General features: G+C 42.2%; 1 protein-coding gene across 1 annotated transcript; it reads right to left on the bottom strand.

Moving 5' to 3' along the window:
- Positions 1–1,675: 1,675 nt before the first annotated feature.
- LOC307247124 (cadherin-5-like) lies at positions 1,676–20,679 on the bottom strand (the record flags this gene model as incomplete). Its single annotated transcript, XM_080023190.1, has 15 exons — positions 1,676–2,015; positions 3,574–3,630; positions 5,613–5,754; positions 6,802–6,877; positions 8,138–8,277; positions 10,884–10,980; positions 11,300–11,409; positions 15,140–15,273; positions 15,374–15,516; positions 15,610–15,717; positions 16,088–16,269; positions 16,677–16,844; positions 19,168–19,290; positions 19,692–19,959; positions 20,494–20,679. The coding sequence occupies 15 exons, from the start codon at positions 20,677–20,679 to the stop codon at positions 1,676–1,678; spliced, it is 2,274 nt and encodes a 757-aa protein (XP_079879316.1).
- Positions 20,680–21,067: the final 388 nt, after the last annotated feature.

Here is a 21,067-nt window from a genome sequence, read left to right as displayed (position 1 = left end):
CCAGCGATGGACACTTATCACCTGGTCCCCGGGCGCGTCCACGTATGCTGCCCACTGCTCCTGGCTGTGCAACCGGAGGAGGGACAAGCCAGGATGGGTCAAAAGCAGAGAATCCATTTCACCGGCCACCATCAAAAGCATGTGCATGTGTGTGTGTGTGTGTGTGCAAGCATGTGTTGTAGTGTGGTGTGTTGCGTGACTAATAAAGACTGTTTCTTCTTCATTCATATCACTGAGCCCTGTGTAACAAGTGACACAAATACATATTCAAGTTATTCACTTTATACAATGTTTATGTATTTATGTCTTAACCATAAATAAGGTCAACCCCACTCTAAATCTCGATAATATACTTTGAATTTCCTCAAAAACAATGAAATCCTAAATACTACTGTGATGAAAACACGACACCAACAAAATGAAAGTTTAAATTTTATTCATACAAACACTTGATTATGCATCTACAGAAGTATTATTAAAGAAAATCAATGGTGTTATCAATGTTTTCCCACGTGAGGACCGGAAAATCTAAAATACTCTTCAATGGGTCTTGTTCGGTAGCCCCTTGATCAGTGATGGAAGACCTTCTCCTGCCTCACATTTACAGAACAACAACTTGAAATCAAATATCGCAATTAAGATTCTCCCACAAAATATAGAAGAAAAAAAAAGTTCTATTCCAGGCTTTCAATACCACAGCCAGTTGTAAGATATTAAAATAAAATAAGGCAAGGCAAGCTTATTTGTATAGCACATTTCACACACAGGGGCAATTCAAAGTGTTTTACATAAGGAATACCACACTTTTAAACATAAAAGCAAATAATAGAAAGTTAAAACATGAGAATATCACAGAGATAATGGGTTGGATTCAAAACAGGCCTCGTCGGCTGCACCCATTTCAGACGATCAGTTGAAGGTGTTCGGTGTGAAAAGGACGGTGTTGAGCACTTGTGCTCTGAGATCAACCCTGAACACCTTCAACATCCCATTCTACATTTTACACGTCAGAAAACTGTGATTAACCTCATTTACTGTATAATGAAAATCTCAAAACAGACTAAAAGACAAGGTAAATGTGCAATTGAAATACATTTGTTGGAATGTGTGAACTGGTTAATGGAATGAATGAGCTACATGTGCACGACTGTTAAAACATGTTTCTGATTAAACAAATGTGAAAATTGTTAGTTGTGAAATCTTTTACAAAAAGCTTTGCTCACCCCTGGTTTCAAGGAATATCATGAAGAACATCCAAGATTCAAAAGGTTATTTGTCACAATCAATGAGTGTCATTACATTTCACTGCATATTATGTGATGTACTGTACAAGTGCTGTGATGTGGCAAAATATGATATGGCTCCAATTTGTGTGTTTGATCCAGTGTAGTTTTTTTGTTTTGTGCATGTCTGTGTGTGTGTGTGTGTGTGTGTGTGTGTGTGTGTGTGTGTGTGTGTGTGTGTGTGTGTGTGTGTGTGTGTGTGTGTGTGTGTGTGTGTATGTGTGTGTGTGTGTTTTTGGTGTGAGATGTGATTTTGCAAATTAACATTATTTTTATGTATAAATGCTTTTGGGCAGTGTGTATATCCATGTGAGTATGTGTGTGTTTATGTGTGTATGTGTTTTCTTGAGTCAAGTCGGCCTCCTGTAACCTGCGTAGCCTCAGTTTGGAAACTAGTCTGATTCGTCCGATCCGTCCATGTACATCTCGGCCAGTTTTCTAAACTTTGGCCCACACTCTTTCAGGAAGCTGAAATCCAAACTTGAGTCGCTGGAGGAGCTCACCAGGGAGCTGAGGCTTCCAGCCAGAGACCCAGAGCCCTCGTAGCTGAAGCTTTGCACGGTGTCGTTGGGGAAGCTGTTCACCTCGTGGTCAACCTTGTCCTTCTTTGCCTGGATCATCACGGCCATGTCTCCATCGCAGGCGGGGGGCGGCAGGTGGTGCGGGCTGTGGTCTGGGTGGCGGAGCAGGGAGCTGTCGTGGGGAGCGGAGGTCAGGATGGAGAGGCCGTCTCTAGAAGAGAGAAAGAGAAGGACAGATGATTGGCAGAGCATCTGGAGGTGGAAGAATGTAATGATCCTGGCTGATGACATCTAATTGTTTTATTTGGAGGTTTTTTAACTAGTTTTACTAAAAAGCAAGTGCCTCACCTTTGAATGTCATATGAATATAATCTAATATATAAGTGTATATAAGTGTTTTAACAGCATCTAATACGACAAGGTTGCTCTGAATAAACACCCGACAATCCTACCAAGAGTAGATCAATGTGTTGGGTTGAGATCATGCTTCTTTGCATCCCATCACTAAAATATCAAGCTGCTTTCCTGTACTGTCTGACATATTTTTGTATTGAGAATATACTATGGTACACTGGACCAATAACACCAGTGTCTGTATCGGTGCTCATCACCAGATAAAGACATTCGGTCTAACTTCCAGGTGCGCCGTAGTATTGACGCACCGGCAATGGCTCCGCATTCAACTCTTAGTTTTGTGTTTATTATTATTTGTATTGTTCTTATTTTTGATGCAGACTTGCTTGATGCAACTTACCGGAGTACGTGCTGCGATCCCTTTGTCGTGCCGCCGCTGTGTTTACCAATACACCGACAGAGGAAAGAAGAGGAAAACGTTCCGGAATTCTTCGCAGATCTCGGACGAGATACCGAGCATTTTACTGGCAAATTTTCAATCCCTGGACAAAAAGTGGACGAACTACACGCACGGATTAAGTTCCAGCGGAACATCGCGAACTGCTGTGTGCTGGCGTTCACAGAAACCTGGCTGGACGCTACGGTGCCGGACTCTGCCGTTACTCCGGCTGGATTTTCCATCTACCGGCACGACAGAACCACGGAGTCAGGTAAACGCAGAGGCGGTGGGGTCTGCATTATGATTAACTCTCGCTGGGGTTCGGATATATCAGTACTTTCAAAACACTGCTCTCCGGACCTGGAGCTCTTAACTATAAAAGTCTGTCCCTTCTACCTCCCGCGGGAATTCAGCTCCTCTATAATCACGGCAGTCTACGTACCCCGGCAGGTGGATAAAAGGTGCGCATTAGAGGACCTTTACGGAGTAATCAATGGACTGAAGAAGACTCACCCTGAGGCAGCTTCTATTGTTTGTGGCTAATATGAGGAAAATTTTACCTAAATATCACCAGCATATCAACTTTCCTACCATGGGTATATCAGACTCTCGACCATTGTTATTCACAACTCCGGGACAGCTACAAACCCCTCCCCCGCCCTGCCTTTGGTAAGGCAGATCACACCTCCATTCTTCTCCTACCAACCTACAGACAACAATTAAAGCAAGGAAAACCGGTTTGCCAGATGTCCAAACCTGGAGTGAAGAATCCACTGCCACTCTCCAGGACTGTTTCAAAACCACGGACTGGCAGATGTTCTGTGTTGCAGCTGATAACCAGAAGCCCTGGGTTAATGGTGATGTTCATGCTAAGCTCAGAGCACGGTCCTCCGCTTATAGCTCAGGGGACCTGGAGGCCTTGAGGAAGTACAGATATGACCTTTGGAAAGCCATCAGAGATGCCAAAAGAGCCTACAGGGACAAGCTGGAGTGGGACTTCCACAGTTCAGACCCCAGACGCATGTGGTGGGGACTGCGCACCATCACAGACTACAAAGGGAGAAACAGGAGTGATGCCCAGCCAGCCGCCTCTCTTCCTGACAAGCTCAACACCTTCTACGCACGGTTTGAGGCGAGCAACACCATCCCAGCTGCAAGGGTAGTGGAGGACCAGGACGACTGCACTCTGTTCCTATCTACGAGTGACGTGAGGAGAGCTCTTAAAAGAGTAAACCCTCGGAAGTCTCCAGGGCCTGATGGCATTCCAGGCCAGATCCTCAGAGTGTGCGCCGACCAGCTGGCGGAGGTATTCACCTCCATATTCAACCTCCCCCTGATCCAGTCTACAGTCCCCACCTGCTTCGAAAAGACAACCATTGCCCCGGTACCAAAGAAACAACCCATCACCTGCCTGAATGACTATCGCCCCGTAGCACTGACCTCTACCATCATGAAGTGCTTCGAGCGGCTAGTCAGAACCCACATCTGCTCCTCCCTTCCGGACACCCTGGACCCCCTTCAATTTGCATATCGCCCGAGCAGATCTATGGACGACGCCATCGCTCTGGCAGAGCACACCACCCTCTCCCACATGGACAAATGCAACACATACGTGAGGATGCTGTTTGTAGATTACAGCTCAGCATTCAACACAATTGTGCCCGCTAAGCTTGTTCCCAAGCTCAGGATCCTGGGTCTTAACACCTCCCTCTGTAATTGGATCCTGGACTTCCTGACGGGCAGACCCCAGGTGGTGAGAATGGAAATCGTCTCCTCATCTGCACTGACCCTGAGCACCGGAGCCCCGCAGGGCTGCGTACTCAGTCCCGTCCTGTACTGCCTGTTAGCACAAGACTGTGTGGCCATGCGCAGCACCAACACCATCCTGGAGTTTGTGGACGACACCACCATCCTAGATCTCATCTCCAACAATGATGAGTCCTCGTACAGAGAGGAGGTCAGCGTCTTGGCAACATGGTGCCAGGATAACAACCTCTCTCTCAAACTCTGAAACACTAAAGAGATGATCGTAGACTACAGGAAATGACAGCGGGGGGGGGCACGCCCCCATCCACATCGACGGAGCTGAAGTGAAGAGAGTCTCCTGCTGCAAGTTTCGGTGTGTCCATCAGTGATGACCTCTCCTGGTCCAGGCAATCGGACGCGGCAATAAAAACTTCCAAAAGCGCCCATTCTTCGTGAGGAGACTCAAGAAGTTTGGCATGTCTGTCAGGACTCTCACCAGCTTCTACTGATGCACCAGTGAGAGCATTCTCACCGGCTGCATCACCACCTGGTACGGCAGCTGCTCTGCTGCCGATCGCAAGGCGCTCCAGAGGGTGGTCATTGGAGCGCGTCATTGGTTGCCACCTCCCCTCTGTGCAAGACATCTACCACACACGATGCCTTAGGAAAGCACGGAAAATCATAAAGGACTACAGCCCCCCAGTTTGTTCACGCTGCTGCCGTCTGGTAAAGGTTACCGGAGCATCCGGGCACAGACTACTAGGACTAACGAAAAGTTCTTTCCCCCAGGCCATCAGGCTTCTCAACCTGCAACATCTGTAGTCACCTATGTAAATGAAATGTACATCACCACTACTACGTGTACATATCCACCGACACTCCTTCACTTTACATTTATATCCATATCTTGTGCAATAGACTGACCTATTTCTGTTGGAACTGCTACAATGTTCCAATTATTTAAGTTTCCGTTTTAGGATTATTTTTATTATTTTAATTGTATGTACAAACACTGTGACCTCTTTCCTGTATTTGTAACATCGACTCCTACTATTTTTTATATTTGACTCTTAATTTATTTAAAAAAAGATATATATATTTCCTCCTTATATTTGCCTTGTTATTTTATCTTTTTATGCCCACACTACGTAGTTGTTGCCTGTCATGCCCCAAGAATTTCATTGTACCGAATGACCTTGTGTTGTACTGTACACTTGACAAATAAAACACATTTCTATAAGCAGGTCATTTCCTCCCTCATCCACATACCTGTCCATGTCCATCTCTCCTCCATCCTCTTGGTTGTCCACCACCAGCTGACACCTGCTCATCTGGATTCCACCCTCCTCGTAGTGGTTCATCCTGGCCAGGGACTTCTTCTTCTGGTAGCACCTCCACATCACCATCATCCCTGTGACAGGAGAGTGAGAGGAGAGATGTATTTTTTCGAGCTCAGTCTCATCTTGACATTCATGCATTCACACTCTATAAGATATACTAAGGTACAAAGACGCTGAATTCTTCTCAATGTGCTCATAGACTTTGTAGTGGAGCTTGTCAAAATGTGTTTTCTCAAGGTGGAGCAATTCAGGATCAATCTACTGCCTCCGTCAAAGTAATGCTCAGGAGTTATTGTTCATAAGAGATGATCTTTCACTTTATAGTCTCGGTGCATTATGGCCACTGCAACATACAAATGGAGTTTAGTGCTTCTTCTACATTTACTGCTTTAAATTAACAACTATTTTGAGCTTTTTATTATTGGTTGTTTCCTGTTTCTTCTGAACATCTTCTTAACATCCACCATCTTATTTACTTGCGATTGCCAATATTTGTTGTTTCTAATATTTCCAATGTTTATTGTTGGCAGAGGTCTTTCAGTTGTTTTCTTAGCCATGACTGCTTCAGGTTTCAACGTGATTCTGTGTGACTTCTCTGACTTCCTTGACGTGTGCAATGTCACAAACAGCCTGAAATGTGTGTGTGTGTGTGTGTGTGTGTGTGTGTGTGTGTGTGTGTGTGTGTGTGTGTGTGTGTGTGTGTGTGTGTGTGTGTGTGTGTGTGTGTGTGTGATTACCCAGTATGGCAGGTAGACAGACCAGTATGGTAATCAGCACAATGACACCAACTCCAATCTTCAAGATGACGTTACATTCCTTCTGGATTCGCTTGTCATCACACCGACAAACCTAAAGTATGAGACCAGTCCCCCCCAAATCAAATGTTTTGGACTGGTCACCAGATGATTAAGTGAACATGCACAAATATAAGGAAAAAGTGTTTTTCTTTTTTAATTTAATAATTATTCCCGAAATAAAAATACATTTTCAAAAATCGTTTTCAGTTAAATCATTTAGTAGATGCACAATGAATAACTTCAGTCGGCTTCATTTTCAGTGAGACAGAACAAGAGGAAGAGACTCGCTGTGTGTGCGTCCCTGTCACCATAGCAACTCACTCTCCCACTGCTTTACCCAACAGTGCAGGAGAAGAGGAAACACTTTGCTGATACAAGAGCTGCTGCTGCGCTGACTCTGCACAGCATGCATGGAAATAAATGTCAATATGATAGAAATGTATATTTCAATATACAAGCTTCAAGTGATCAAAACAGTTAAATTACATAGCAAACATGAAATGTTCAATATATCAAAAAACATAATGACACAAATTATTTTTACAGCACAAATCAGCACAAAAGCAGCAGGAACGGCAATCATTTCATTACATTTTAATCCCATGGGGAGTCAACTCCACGGAGGTTTGTACGTGTACTTAACTCTGCTGTTGTTAGACCCAACATCGTCCAGTCGGAATGACAGGGTCACAAGACTTTTTGATCTTCTTCCAAAATGTTTGACAACCCCTGGTCTAAGCAGCAAAAACACCTTATTTACTACACATAGTATAGAGCAGTGTTTTTTAAACCGCTGTGCCACACCACACCAGTGAGAGCTCACCTGGTGCACTGTGAACATTTTTCAAATTCCACTTATTATCAAAATAAACAATGGAAGTTATTATTTTGTAGCAAAATTGCAAGGTTGTACTAAATCATCAGTTCCAGACAGAATACCAGCTCCAGCAGAACAAGTTTCACTCTGAAAGTGAGGATTATTCGTAGTGGTGAACAGTTTGACTCCTTTTTAAAACCTGGTTCTTGATGAGTCACTCAGTAAAAAGAGCCTGATTTTCCAACTCTTTTTTTCCATTTCATTCAGTTGGTGTCACGTACGGTGAGCGAGGGAGGACTTCAGGTGAACGAGTCACAAGAATCGCTTCGGCTCTGAGTTGTAAATGCAATTCTCACAACAATCATTTAATTCTGTCAAAACTATTTATTTTGGGGGAATGCAAAGAGTATCAGTCACATTCAATATGAATTGTGCCAAATGCCTGGGCCATTTTGTCTTGGACATTAGTTTAGTCCTCAGTCATTATTTTCAGGTTGTGTGTAGAACATTCAATCTCTCGTCCACTCTTTCCAGAGTGACTTCCAACTCCGAGTGGTTTGTTTCCTACAAACAAATCGTTTGTGAGGCTTGCATCACTATTAGGCCTGAATAATAAGCAGTTATACATGCTTCTTACATGTTTAGTGGTTAAAGGGATAGTGGTGTGTGGTGTCATTGTAGAGGTGGGGAAACACTGGCAGAGTGTGAGAGTGAAGCTGCATAGACAAATGCTGACACACACATGCAATGAAACACACACACACACACACACACACACACACACACACACACACACACACACACACACACACACACACACACACACCCACACACACACACCTTGATGGGCACTTGAACAACACTGCTCATAGGGGGGCGTCCTCCATCTTCAACTCGCACCTCCAGCATGTAGTCTGTAGGGTCATCCAGGCTGAAATGGCCGCGCTTCAATCTGATGTCTGCTGTGTTGTCTGAGTTGTCTGAAATACAACACAATTTTAACATCACTCATAACAGAAGCATGAACACTGTGAGACACTGTTTTTCACTCAGAGGCTTTGGTGATGTTCCCTCCTTTCTAAACCATGTTGACAACCTGTATCCCCCAATTCTGGGTGTCATTCTGATCCTCAGATATTTTGGACTTGGTCCCTGCCATAGATACAAGGGAGGTATCAACAGGCAGGTGCTTGACTTGAAGGACATGTCGTACCTGCTCACTAGTGACAGAGATAGAATTCTGCACAACTCAGCTGTGAAAGCCACCGTAGTAACCAGCTTCTATGCAGTCCATTTCTAAACACACTAGTTCTCATCTCCTTCACCTGCCTCGCTCCCATTATAATTACACAATATAACAGAATAGAGGAAGAACTTCAGAGGACAAAGGCTACTGGAGCTAATTGGATGGTTTACATGATAATAGTGTAATTAGTCAGATCTCCTCCCAACAGAAGTTTCCTTGGAAGACCAGGGGATGACCTTCTCTACACAATATCTGAATTATCTGTATGCACAATAACCTCCAAAGGAATTAGAAATAGGAAATATATTTAACTTTTTGGAAAGAAGTCAGACAATTTACTTTACATAGCAATTTCATAAACAAGGCCATTTCAAAGAATATTCCATAAAATGTAAAAAGTATTATATGAAAAAAGTGCAAATTGATGAAGTTCATATTAAGCACCATGAATATTTGCTGATTAGCAGTAGCAAATATGAAAGTTTTGAGCCTGGATTTAAAAGTAGTAAGAGAAGTGATCTTCAAGAAGTTTGTTCCAACAAATTATGTCATAATAACTAAATGCTGCATCTCTTTTGTTTTGTCTTGTCGTTACTCGGGGTAAAGTGAGACGACGAGATGACCTGAAGGTCTGAAGGGTTCATATTGCAAGAGCAAATCAGAGATGTATTTTGGGTCTTCTCGGCCACTCAGTGACAGAGCTATGTAGATGTAAGTTTCCTCAGTGTAACTGGAGGAAGTTGGGTGTGGTGTGGGGGAGGTGTGGTTTGAGCAGCCACACCTGTCTTGGCTCTAGGTAATAAGGGTTTAGGATCCCCACACACACAGGAGAGAAGCTCTTATGACATGTTGTCCATCTGCTCCGGGCTTGTTCCACCGTGGCACAGTGGCAGTTTTGCCTCCCACTTGCCACCACAGTGGGGTTTTCAGGGCCCTCCTCATAAACACACCAGTTTATTGTAGCGAGTGAACAACATGGAACAAGCCTGGAGCAGATGGACATGTCATGATAAAGGTTCCTCTCCTGTGTGTGTGGGAAAGGGGGTTTTACCTGATGCTCGTTGATTACTCTAATGAGTAACAGGCGAACAGCCACACTGATCCTTCACCTAATTACCTGGACCCAAGATAGGTGTGGCTGCTCAAACCCCCCTACACCCACCCCAGTGGGTTAATGGCCGCATGTAAAGGTTGAATAGAAATGGCCTAAGGATTGAACCGTTGGGAACTCCATACATGATGTTGGTTCATTTGGACACATAGTTACCAAGGGAGACGAGATGGTCCCTGTCTTGTAAATAAGACTTGAACCAATTCAAGACCGTCTTCAATCTGTTATTTTTAAAGGCAGCGATTCTTATTTTGTCCACACGATGGCAGCACTCAATCTGTATGATGTCACTATGGAACGTACACACACAGACGAGGACACACACGTTCAGCATAAAATCATGCTTATTTATAATGTACACATAGAAACACACATTGTCCCTTCTTCTGTTAATCCGCACCGTGCTGTCAAATAAAGGCAAAAATGTCAAAAATATATAAAAATTTACTGATTTAACAAGATGTGATTACTGGGATGCATTGTTGCCAAAGTATCCCAGCGAGAGGTTTTCAATTCCGCGTGTTAATTCACACGTGTATATTACAAATGTGCACATCTTCATGCAGAATGTGTGTTGAATTCGACTAGTACATGTATATGTCGTACAATTTGTTGTTCTAGTAATAATAATAATAATAATCGTAAAACTGTTAGAAATGTAAAACTGAGTCTGATATATAATATCATATATATAACATATCATATATATAACATAAGCTTTTGAAAGAGCCCTGCACTTTGAGTGTCACTGTGTTGGTGACTTGATCCAGGTCACTAATTTTGATGTTTCTGTTGTGGTTCTGCATGTTTAGTGAAAATGATTAAATATATCTTATATTATAGATGTATTTTAATTTAAAATGTAGATATATTTTTAAGTACAGCCACCAGGTGGTTTCATATTTCCCGATCTGGCCCTTGTGGAAAAGGTTTAGACACTCCTTAATAAGAACCTTAATAAGAGCTGTCTCAGTGCTGTGTTGTGGCCAAAATCCAGATTGGATGTTGTCCAAGTCATCATTTGAGATTTGGAAACTGCTCATTTGTTATAAGACTATTTTTTTTCAAAGTGTTTGTTAATTAATAGTAGATTTTATGTCGTTCATAAGCCTTTCTTTCTTTCTTTCTTTCTTTCTTTCTTTCTTTTTCTTTCTTTCCTTTTTTCACTACAGTGTTTAAGGAAAACAAAAGATGAATAAACTACTTGTCCAACCGCCACAGGGACTTACTGGTTGTGATGGAGAAGGTGGTTGAAGGGTGAACGAGGGAGAAACTAAAGAATGGAATCTGGTCATCTGTGTCAGTGGCGTTTAACATTCCAATTACCTGAGAAGCAGAGAAAGACTCAGTTTCAGTTCAATAGTTTTATTTCATTGACTTGATCACATTTGCGCTTTCACTCTCACAAAAACATCTATGTAAATACATTTTCTAGGAAGTCAAAATCAGGCAACCTCCATTTACTCCACTATGATCCAAGTTACTGTACCTGAACATGCTGCCATGCTGCCATGTGAGAGCAGTGATGTAAAATGAAAGGTTTAAAAACCAGGTAGGGACAAAATGCAAGACACAATACTGTAAGAAAACACAGCAACACCTCACTAGCCAGGCCTCTTGGTTAGTTAGATCCTGCATATCTTACCGTTCCTGCCGTGTCCTTCTCACAGACAAAGACCTCATCCCAAACGAGTTCTGGTGCATGAGCATTGACACCCTGAACCAGAATGTTTACCTTGACAAAGGACTCCAACCCTGAAGAGGAGGAACGAGCACATGGATTGTCACACAATCTAAAGCCCCTTTACCACATGGAATCTGTAACATGGCTGGATAAAAAAATCCGTCCAAGGCAGTAGGTGGTCATTCCCACATTGGCCTCCTTTACAGAAAAGTTCCGTATGAAGTTTGTTCTCACATAGATGACTGTTACGGACACATAACATAATGCTCACACGAGAGGTAGTATCACTCCAGACTAGGCAGCACAAATGTTTTTTTAGACCAGCGCTTCACTCCCCGTCTCCACGGCCCTCTAGGACGGTCTCGGTTCCATCCGCTGACAGGGCCCCCGTCCCCAGACACAATATCCCAAACCCAATGTAATTAAAACAGTGTGATCATTTTCAACGCCTCCTTCACTCTCTCCCTGTCTGCTCGCTCCCTCTCTGGCTCTGCGCTCCGGCAGGCAAGCAAAACGCTTGTGCCCAATGTCGCCGCACCGCACCCATAACTCTGAAACACACGTCCAGGGTCTGAATGGCATTTTTAACAAGACAAGGAATACAATTTCAGAATATAAAGACTGAGAGACTGGACGTGTTTCAGTTTCTCATCTTTGCAGCTGAGCGCCACGGTACGGATTGGACTCGCCATTTTCATCATGTATTTTTTTTTTCTTTCATTATTTTTACATTTGTACAAAATAAATATTTGTAAAAATGTACTATTTGTGCTGCATTTGGATTCAGCTCCACCCCAACTCTACAGCAATGTTACTGCTTCCATTCCCACTCACTTTCTTTCACAGCTGTACCGACATTTTCCCAAATGATACTTGATTGATAGTGGAGAGAATTAGAGAACGACTTTTACAGAAGATTGGAACCGGCTCCTGTTCCCACACTATGCCAACACACAACATTGCCAGTGGATTAAGGACTTTCATTCCATGTGGGAAAGGGGCAAAAAACACTTTGACACAATGGGCATCTATGCAACAAATGTGTTTTTATACTTTATTATAATAACAATGCATTATTATATATCAGAAATACCTGGTGGTTGAAATTTCATCCAAATTGATCCACATACTGAGCAGATATCAGCCAAAAACTGCACAAATTTTGAACGATTTTAACAAAGATGAGCCAGTACATCTGAAACTGAAATATTTCCAATCCGGCCAAACTATCTGGAATTCATACTTTGGCATAAGCTACAAACACAGTTGAGGTCTAGTTTAAACTGCTATGTTAAAATGATCTCCTGGTTTAGGTTCGTAGTCAACCTGCACATAAAATAAGGAATTGGACTGCACGGCTTCTATTTGTCCGACGTCTCGCCGGATCTTTAACTCAGTCGTAGATTTCAGTTTTTTCGTGGGACGCGCTGACAACATTTTAAGGATTATTATTTATTATTCTTTTCATTAATCCGGCAAATTTATGTTGGCTACGGATTTAAAATATCAATAGTACAGATGCACTGACATCTTCCAGGTAAGAAGCTATATGAATACACACATAAATCGATAGTTTGGTAAAGTTTAAAGACTAAAGAGTGATCGACACTTGGCCGCACATTGGAATCTGTACATTTAGAGTACATGTAGAGTACCTGTATCATGTCAGTTAACCAAAACCAACTGAATATTTCATATAAAATTTGTTTGGTTTTTCATTAATATCTGCTTCGTATTGCGGATCCATTTTAATGACATTTAAACCATGAGATTCTTAGGCCATAGCAGTTCAAACGACACCTCAACCGTATTCGTAGCTCATGCTAAAGTATGTGTTCCAGATAGCCCGGTTGGACATATTTTGGCGTCAGATGTACTGGCCCGTTTCTGAAATATCGATCTAAATTTGCTTGGTTTTTCTCTAATATCTGCTCCATATGTGGATTGATTTGGATGAAACTTAAAGCAGGAGGTCCTTGTGACAGAGCAGTTCAAACAAGATGTAACCGTGTTTGTGAGCTATGCCCAAGTGGGTGTTCCCAATAGTTTTAGGCTTCAAAATTTAGAGAATATTTTCCAGAACACTAATAATAAGGGGCTGCCGAACAATAACAATAGGGTTTCAGTGCTGGGGGCAGGGCCCTTAATAACATAAATCATAATAAAAATAGTCCCTCAATCCTGATGAAAATGCGACAACACATGCAAACCTCTACAGTGACGTGATGACATTGCTCCCAGATCAGTTTTTCCTGTGAAAAAAAGCAAGTCAGTTCTTAAAAGGTTTGCAAGTTCAACCAACTGAGAACCAGCCCTTGGTTTGCATTGGTAGAAAAGGGGAAACATACCAAACATTCCAAATAACGTATGCTGATTTGTTTACTTGCTGCATTGGTGTAGATCACTATGGTAAATGGTAAATGGACTGCATTTATATAGCGCTTTCTAGTCATGTGACTACTCAAAGCGCTTTACAAAACATGCCTCACATTCACCCATTTACACACACATTCATACATCGATGGCGGTGGCAGCCATGCAAGGTGCAAACCAGCTCAGTGAGAGTAGTTATGACTGACTCTATGACTCTGTGTTGTATAGTATAGTTATGCCAATTGATAAAGCAATTCAGAAATCACTGTTAAAGGATGGCGATGCATGCTTATTAACTATTTCTGGTCATACTTTTGCAATTATTAAGTAGGGATTCAATTAATTGGAATTATTGCATTGCACTGTTGCCTCACAGCAAGAAGGTCCTGGGTTCGATTCCCACCTGGGGCGCTGTTGGCACCGTGCTCCGGGGGGGGTTATCTCCCAAATAGGAGCCTTTCTGTGTGGAGTTTGCATGTTCTCCCCGTGCTCACATGGGGTTTCCTCCACCTCACGTCAGTAAGGACCCCCACCAAAAACATGCACCCATCATCGTCTGACCAGCGATGGACACTTATCACCTGGTCCCCGGGCGCGTCTATGTATGCTGCCCACTGCTCCTGGCTGTGCCCCCGGAGGAAGGACAAGCCAGGATGGGTCAAAAGCAGAGGATCCATTTCACCGGCCACCATCAAAAGCATGTGCATGTGTCTGTGTGTGCAAGCATGTGTAGTGTGTTGCGTGACGAATAAAGACTGTTTCTTCAGATGTTTTGGACAACTGTTCAATAAAATAATTATCTGACCTGTCTTGTCTTATTCTTTCAAACTTACAAGTCTATTTGCAAAATAAAGCATTTGACTCATATAGGCTCTACTGGTCTAATATTTAAAATTGAAGAATTGGGAATTTTGTAATTTGTCTCATTAGAAAGACTTGTTTTACAGAACCGCCGCGAATTGGAATAGCTACAAATACACGACCCAACCCGCGTGCAACCTGACCAAGTCCCATGGCCCTGGACAGCGGCCGGCCCACAGCGAGGGGAGAACAGAGTGGACCCCATTACAGCACCGTACAGACCTCCTATCACAGTCTAAGTAACTGACGCTGAGACATCATATATCAGCCTCTGAGAGTAGAGTTGTATTACCACAAGCATCACGGTAAGTTATACCAATGACAAACAGTGATTTATTGACAACAAGCAGACAGCTGCTTTTTGTAACTTGTGCTCATTTCACAGAACCGGGAAAATTGTAATACATACAGTACCTAAATGAAGTAAACTGGACCCTGTGTATTGCTACCTGCAGCTATATCATTATTATGATTATTTCTGTTGCTGTGATTTTGTGTGTGTGTGTGTGTGTGTGTGTGTGTGTGTGTGTGTGTGTGTGTGTGTGTGTGTGTGTGTGTGTGTCATACCGCCTGGCTCCTCCTGAGCTCTGACTTGGAAGATGTGTGTGGCCTCCAGCTTTCTGTCCAGCTTCCTCAGAGTGAACAGCTGACCTGTGATGGGGTCTACTCCAATCGGACAGTCCTTGTCTTCTATTGAATACCTAGAGCAGGAGGAGGGATTACAACTAATTAAGAAATTTCTCTCTATAACTTAAGTGTAGAATTTATTTATATATAAATACTATATAATGTGTGTCGTACGTTATGCTCTTGCTGGCCTTGTCAGGATCTCTGGCGCTCACGGCCCCTATGTTGGTTACCATGGTTTCCTCCATCACGCTAAACTTGTACATAGGCCTGGTAAACATCGGGGGCTCGTCCACATCTATTACCTTGACGTTCACCTGTCAAATTTAGTCAGTTCAATACCACTGAAACATTTTGTTTGTAATATCATATATGACTTTACATGTGTCTGTATTCCTGTGACAGCTCACCTGGGCGCTGGTGATGGCACTGTCTGCATTATCAGCAGGGGTCTCCAGGTTGTTCTCCCACACATGCACAGTGAAACTGTAGCTGCTCCTTGTCTCATAGTCCAGGACCTTGAGTGGGAGGGTGGGGATTATATATAGACTGTAACCCTCCAAGAAAAAAGGCACCACTTGAAGATTAATTAATTAATTTTTAATGCTGAAATGATGCGGATAGGTTTTAAAGCCTTCAACAAGTTTTCCTTTCACCTGTTCGTTATGAGCAACCTCACTATTCAAACAGACCAATAGAAATCCAGGATGCCCTATGGACTGGTTGTGTGGGAGATACCAGCAGGTGAAGGTTTGAAGAAAGAGTTCCTACAGGTGGATGTTGCTGCTTATATTTAAACAAATGTGTTGGTTTCATCTTGATGTCATTCTTTCATCCCTATCCAAAGACAGCCCTCATGGCTTTGAGTTTCCCTGCCGCTGACCTCACCTGTCTGAGCATGAGGTCCCCATCTTTGACTGGGCTGAGTTTGACTTGAAACATGTTGTCAAAGGGCGGCGTGATGGTGAAGACGGGGTCTTTGTTCTGGATCTCGTCTCTGTCCTCCAGCGTCAGAGTACCTATGGTCTCATTCAGCTTCTGGTCTTCTGGGACCTGAAATTCGTACGTCCCTGTGGACGGGGAACGCAGGAGGTGTGAAATCTGCGACTTCCACTGCTGTTCTAAACACAGAATGCATTTTCCATCCACAAAGACATTGAGTGTGATGTAGAGTTTCCATTTAAACGCCTTATAGTAGTCACATATATTTATGTGTTTAACATTATATAAATAAGAATAAGCATAATTAAATAAGCTTATAGTGTCATTTATCGTACCCTAAAAGGATGTATTCTTCTACATGCAAACATCACTCCAAACAATACGTTGTTATTAAAATATAAATAGAAAGTGCAGCATAAACACTTCAGTTCCAATATCATTAATACTGTGGACCCTGGACGGTCCTGACTCCACTTCTCAAATGGTCTTTATTGAATTCCATGAAGTCATGTTTAGTTTGTACTCTAGTCCTTACGTCTGGTGAAGGAGGCGATGTTGTCGTTGATGTCAATGATGGTGATGGTGACAGAGGTGGTGGCCGTGTGGCCTGCGGGGTAGCCATCCAGGTCCTGGGCCTGGACCACCAGCACATACTGGCTCCTGGTTTCACGGTCCAGGGAATCAGACCTGGATGTGACTACACCTGGAGAGAGAGACTCTTTCAAACCCAGATTTTGTAGAATGGGACAAACACCAAATAGAAACACTGCACGCAGAATTCTGTAAGAGCATCCTCCATGTCCAGAGGAAAACCCCAAACAACACATGCAGGTAAGAATTAGGCCCATACCCACTAATCATTTATATTGAAAAAAGAGCAATTAAATTCAAAATCACAGAAAAATGAGCGACCCCCTCTCCTATCATTATAAAGGCCTGAAACCAAAAGATGAACAGAGAGAAGATTCAAGATTTAAGATTCCAGAGGTTTATTTGTCACATACATAAACATACTTTCATACATATATGCAGTGAAATGTCTTTGCAATGCACCTGGAGATTATGCACAATAAGTACTAAACTGAACATAATAGCTAACCTAATTTCCACCTAGCAACTAACTGAAACTAATTGATTCCTAAAATGTTGTGCAGTCAGTGAATAGAATAATATAAATTAGAATTAAATTAAATGTAATTAAATAGGACTCAAAAAGGAAATACAGAGTGGTGGTACAAAATAGAAGTGAAGGGAATAGAGTTAAGTATATGGGATAGGTTATTTGTATATACAGTGGTACCTCGACTTACGACTGCATCTACTTACGACTAATCCAACATACGAGCAGCGATAGTCGTGAAAATTTGTATCGACTTGCGACCGACTGCTCCAAGATACGACCGTGGAAATTTGCAGTTGGGGCGTGGGCGGCCAGTCAGCAGTCAGTCAGCGGGCGACCTACATCGTGTGTGCACGTAGTTCGTGGCTTATCGATATATTTTTCATATTTATTGTATTTGCGCTGTGTCTTTTGTTTATTTTCACCCTTCATGATTTCATAATTTATATGGGAAAAATTGATTTGACATACGACTGTTTTAACATACGACCGTTCTTATAGAACGAATTACAGTCGTAAGTCGCGGTACCACTGTACAGATATGTGCAGTGAAGTGCATGTGAATAAAGTGTGTGTGGAGGTATACAGTATAGTGTACAACAGTACGGCACAGCAATACAGTAACACCAAACAGAACAGCAATACAGCACAGTATGTATTTGTATGTATGTCATATGTATATGTAAGTGAATTATAAAACATATTGGGAAGAAGTTACAAAAAGCCAAAATAAGCTTCAGAGCTATTTATCCCTAAATAGACAGCACACCACTGCAGAATATTTGACCACGGTAAATTAAAAAAACCTTAAAGATGTAGAGACCCAGTGAACACAGTCTGGCCGTGGAAAAGGGCCGCCACCATCAGACCTGGCAACCCAGAGAGACCAGGCTGTGCTCCCACTGCAGCCGAGGAGACACTTCCTCACAAGCTGCCACAAATATCAGGACATCAGAGATGACTACAACACTAAATCTAATACAATTCTAAAATATACAATCAATTTAAATACCAGCCAAGCCATGTGCTGTCAGGAAAGGAGGGACACTACACACCTTGATGTGTTTACCTGTTCTCCAACTTTATTTATTTCATTTTTCGCATGTTGTTTTTATTGTTTATTTCACATATTTTTGTTGCTGTTATTAAATATTGTTTCCTCTTTATCAGTACTGTTACTACTCTTTATTTTTTTTATTTCATTATTGTCTTAATGTATTTTCCTTGTTGTGTAACAAAATAATTATGTCTTGTTATGATTTGGTGATGTAAGAATGCTTGAGAGAGAGAGAGAGAGAGAGAGAAACAGAGAGACAGACAGAGAGAGATAGAAGGGGTGGAATCTTCTGCTGCTTTTTCTTTCTTTCTGTTGTTCTTTTTTGGATGCCTTCAGCTCTTCACTATTTCTTTCTATACACGTCGTAGCTTCTCTTTCCCTCCTTCATTGTTTTATTGATCTTTTAAAGGTTGGCCCTTACTCCCCAAAATCTTTTACCTCCAAACTTCCCCAAACAAAGCAAAAAGCAAACATTCAATCCTAGTGTCTGTACAGACCATGTATCTGTGATTTTATTTTAATAGATCATTGACCACACCCACCCACTCACTCCCCACCCACACCATCCATCAGATGCTGTCTCCACTGGGTGTGTGTGTGTGTGTGTGTGTGTGTGTGTGTGTGTGTGTGTGTGTGTGTGTGTGTGTGTGTGTGTGTGTGTGTGTGTGTGTGTGTGTGCGTGCGTGTTTGTGTACAAAATGTGGTAGTTACAGTGAGCAGGTAAAATATTCCTCCTTTCTAATTTTCTAAATCTATTTTCATCTTCTTTTGGGGAGTTTTATAACATTAAGAATGTTAAAATGAATAAAGAATATTTATTAACATTATGAAAACAGCCTGGCAGCCTACCTGTATAGCTGTTGATTTCAAAGGCAGAGAGCTCTCCCTCTGGCCTCAGAGAGTACCGTAGTTTTCCCTGAGGTTGTTTAGGGTTGTCAGCATCTGTCGCTGTCACTGCAACCACTTCAGTTCCTGTTTTAGGAGAAGTAAACAGTAAGAATTCAGTCACAGGAGCGCTCCACATTAATGTGGACAAGACACTGTGGAAAACTCCACTCGAGAGGAAACAGGAAAAACATCTCAGCAAAAAAAGGTCTGTATTTAATTGCATCGTTGGAAATAAAGGGGAAACAACAGAATCTTTAAAGGAAACTTTCCTATAATTCAAGATGATGAATGGCCTCCATATTCTGTTATGAATGTAAACACATTTCAGAGCTTTAACACCTCACATGGAGGTGACTATGAGCTTAACTGTTGTAGGAGAAATGCTTCATGGTTACATTCAATTGGCTTTCGTTGGACTTTGAGCCTTTATGTGGAATAGGACAAATGAGCGACCCAGCAGCGTTGCTGCTTAACAGCATGCTCACCAATTCTAGACCTCTCCTTGATGGATCTACTGTATGTTGTTGGGAAGACGGGGACGCTGCCGCTGGAGAACACCCAGACATCTAACAGTATAGAGTCCACCAGCGTGTTATCCCCGTCATACATCAGAGCCTTCAGGAGGTAGCGGCTCTTCTCCTTTTGGTTCAGAGTCTTGTTGACAAACAAACGTCCTTCATCATCCACAGTGAAGATGGAGTTCGCACCCTCACCTATCAGGTGATATCTCTTCACCTTCTGGAATGACCCGATCTGTACAAAAATAAAAAATAAATTGTGTCACTAGTTTTCTTTTCTATTATTTAATTCTATTTTCAATTCTATAAAAATATTTTAGTATTTAGATCAAACCTTCACTACCTTGTAAACTTACTATAAATGATGGGTTGGGTCACATTTCACAAACCGCATTTCAACAATAAAATCTGAGTAAAGGAATCTCCAGAATCTCAAGGATAAAGGTCAGTGAACTACTGGGACGAGGGATGAACTGATACTAGTTTAACAAGCTCAACAACAAAGACCCTACACCAAGAGACATATGTACCTCCAAATATCTACATAAAGGTTATGAATGAATGAATGAATGGATTGATTGATTGATTGATTGATTGATTGATTGATTGATTGATGGATGAATGAAATATGTAAATATGGATTATATATCACAAATCATGGTGTTGTAACGACCCTCATGTCTATACTGTTGAGTGGAATGGATCAGTGCTCTGTATCAGATGGAAGCTAAAGTGTAGCACTCGGAATCAGTGAAAAAACAGGACCTACCCATCCTATCACGTAGGGGCTGGTATCAACCCTCCCCTCGTACATGTAGAACGTTTGCTGGTAGATACCCCTCTTCTGCCTCAAGAGGTCGGGGTGAGATTCCTTCCTCACAACGTCAGAGGAACCAGAGGAAGCTGTCTCCTCTCGTGTTAGAACGAGGGTTAAGGCCAGGACCATCAGCCCCATCGTCCATGTCTGCAGTCCAGCCATCATCTAGGATGAGAGAGGGAGAGAAAGAAGGAGGGAGAGTTTTAACTGAAACTTTGGAAACATTTTAGAATAGCGTCAGTTTATCACTCTTTTCTATTCTGTTGTTGTTATTATGGAGGCTGGCACATCATGTCCCTCACTCCCCAACATCCAGTTCTTCTCAAAATCAATCATTAACCTATCATCATAAGCATATTCTATTCTATTCTAAACCAACGGTTTCTTTCATTTTCTTGTTTTTTTGGCAAAAAGGAAACATCCAGAGACTCTCTGTGTTGATGAAATGCACTGTGGGTAATTGTTCTATAAGTGCTTGAGCGCCACTTGTGCCCCACTGAATTTGTTTCATATCAACTCAATTCAA

The sequence above is a fragment of the Zeus faber genome (assembly GCF_960531495.2).
Source record: "Zeus faber genome assembly, chromosome: 22".
Lineage (NCBI taxonomy): Eukaryota > Metazoa > Chordata > Actinopteri > Zeiformes > Zeidae > Zeus > Zeus faber.
The sequence above is the reverse complement of the archived record's forward strand: the minus strand, read 5'-3'. Positions and strand labels throughout refer to the sequence as shown.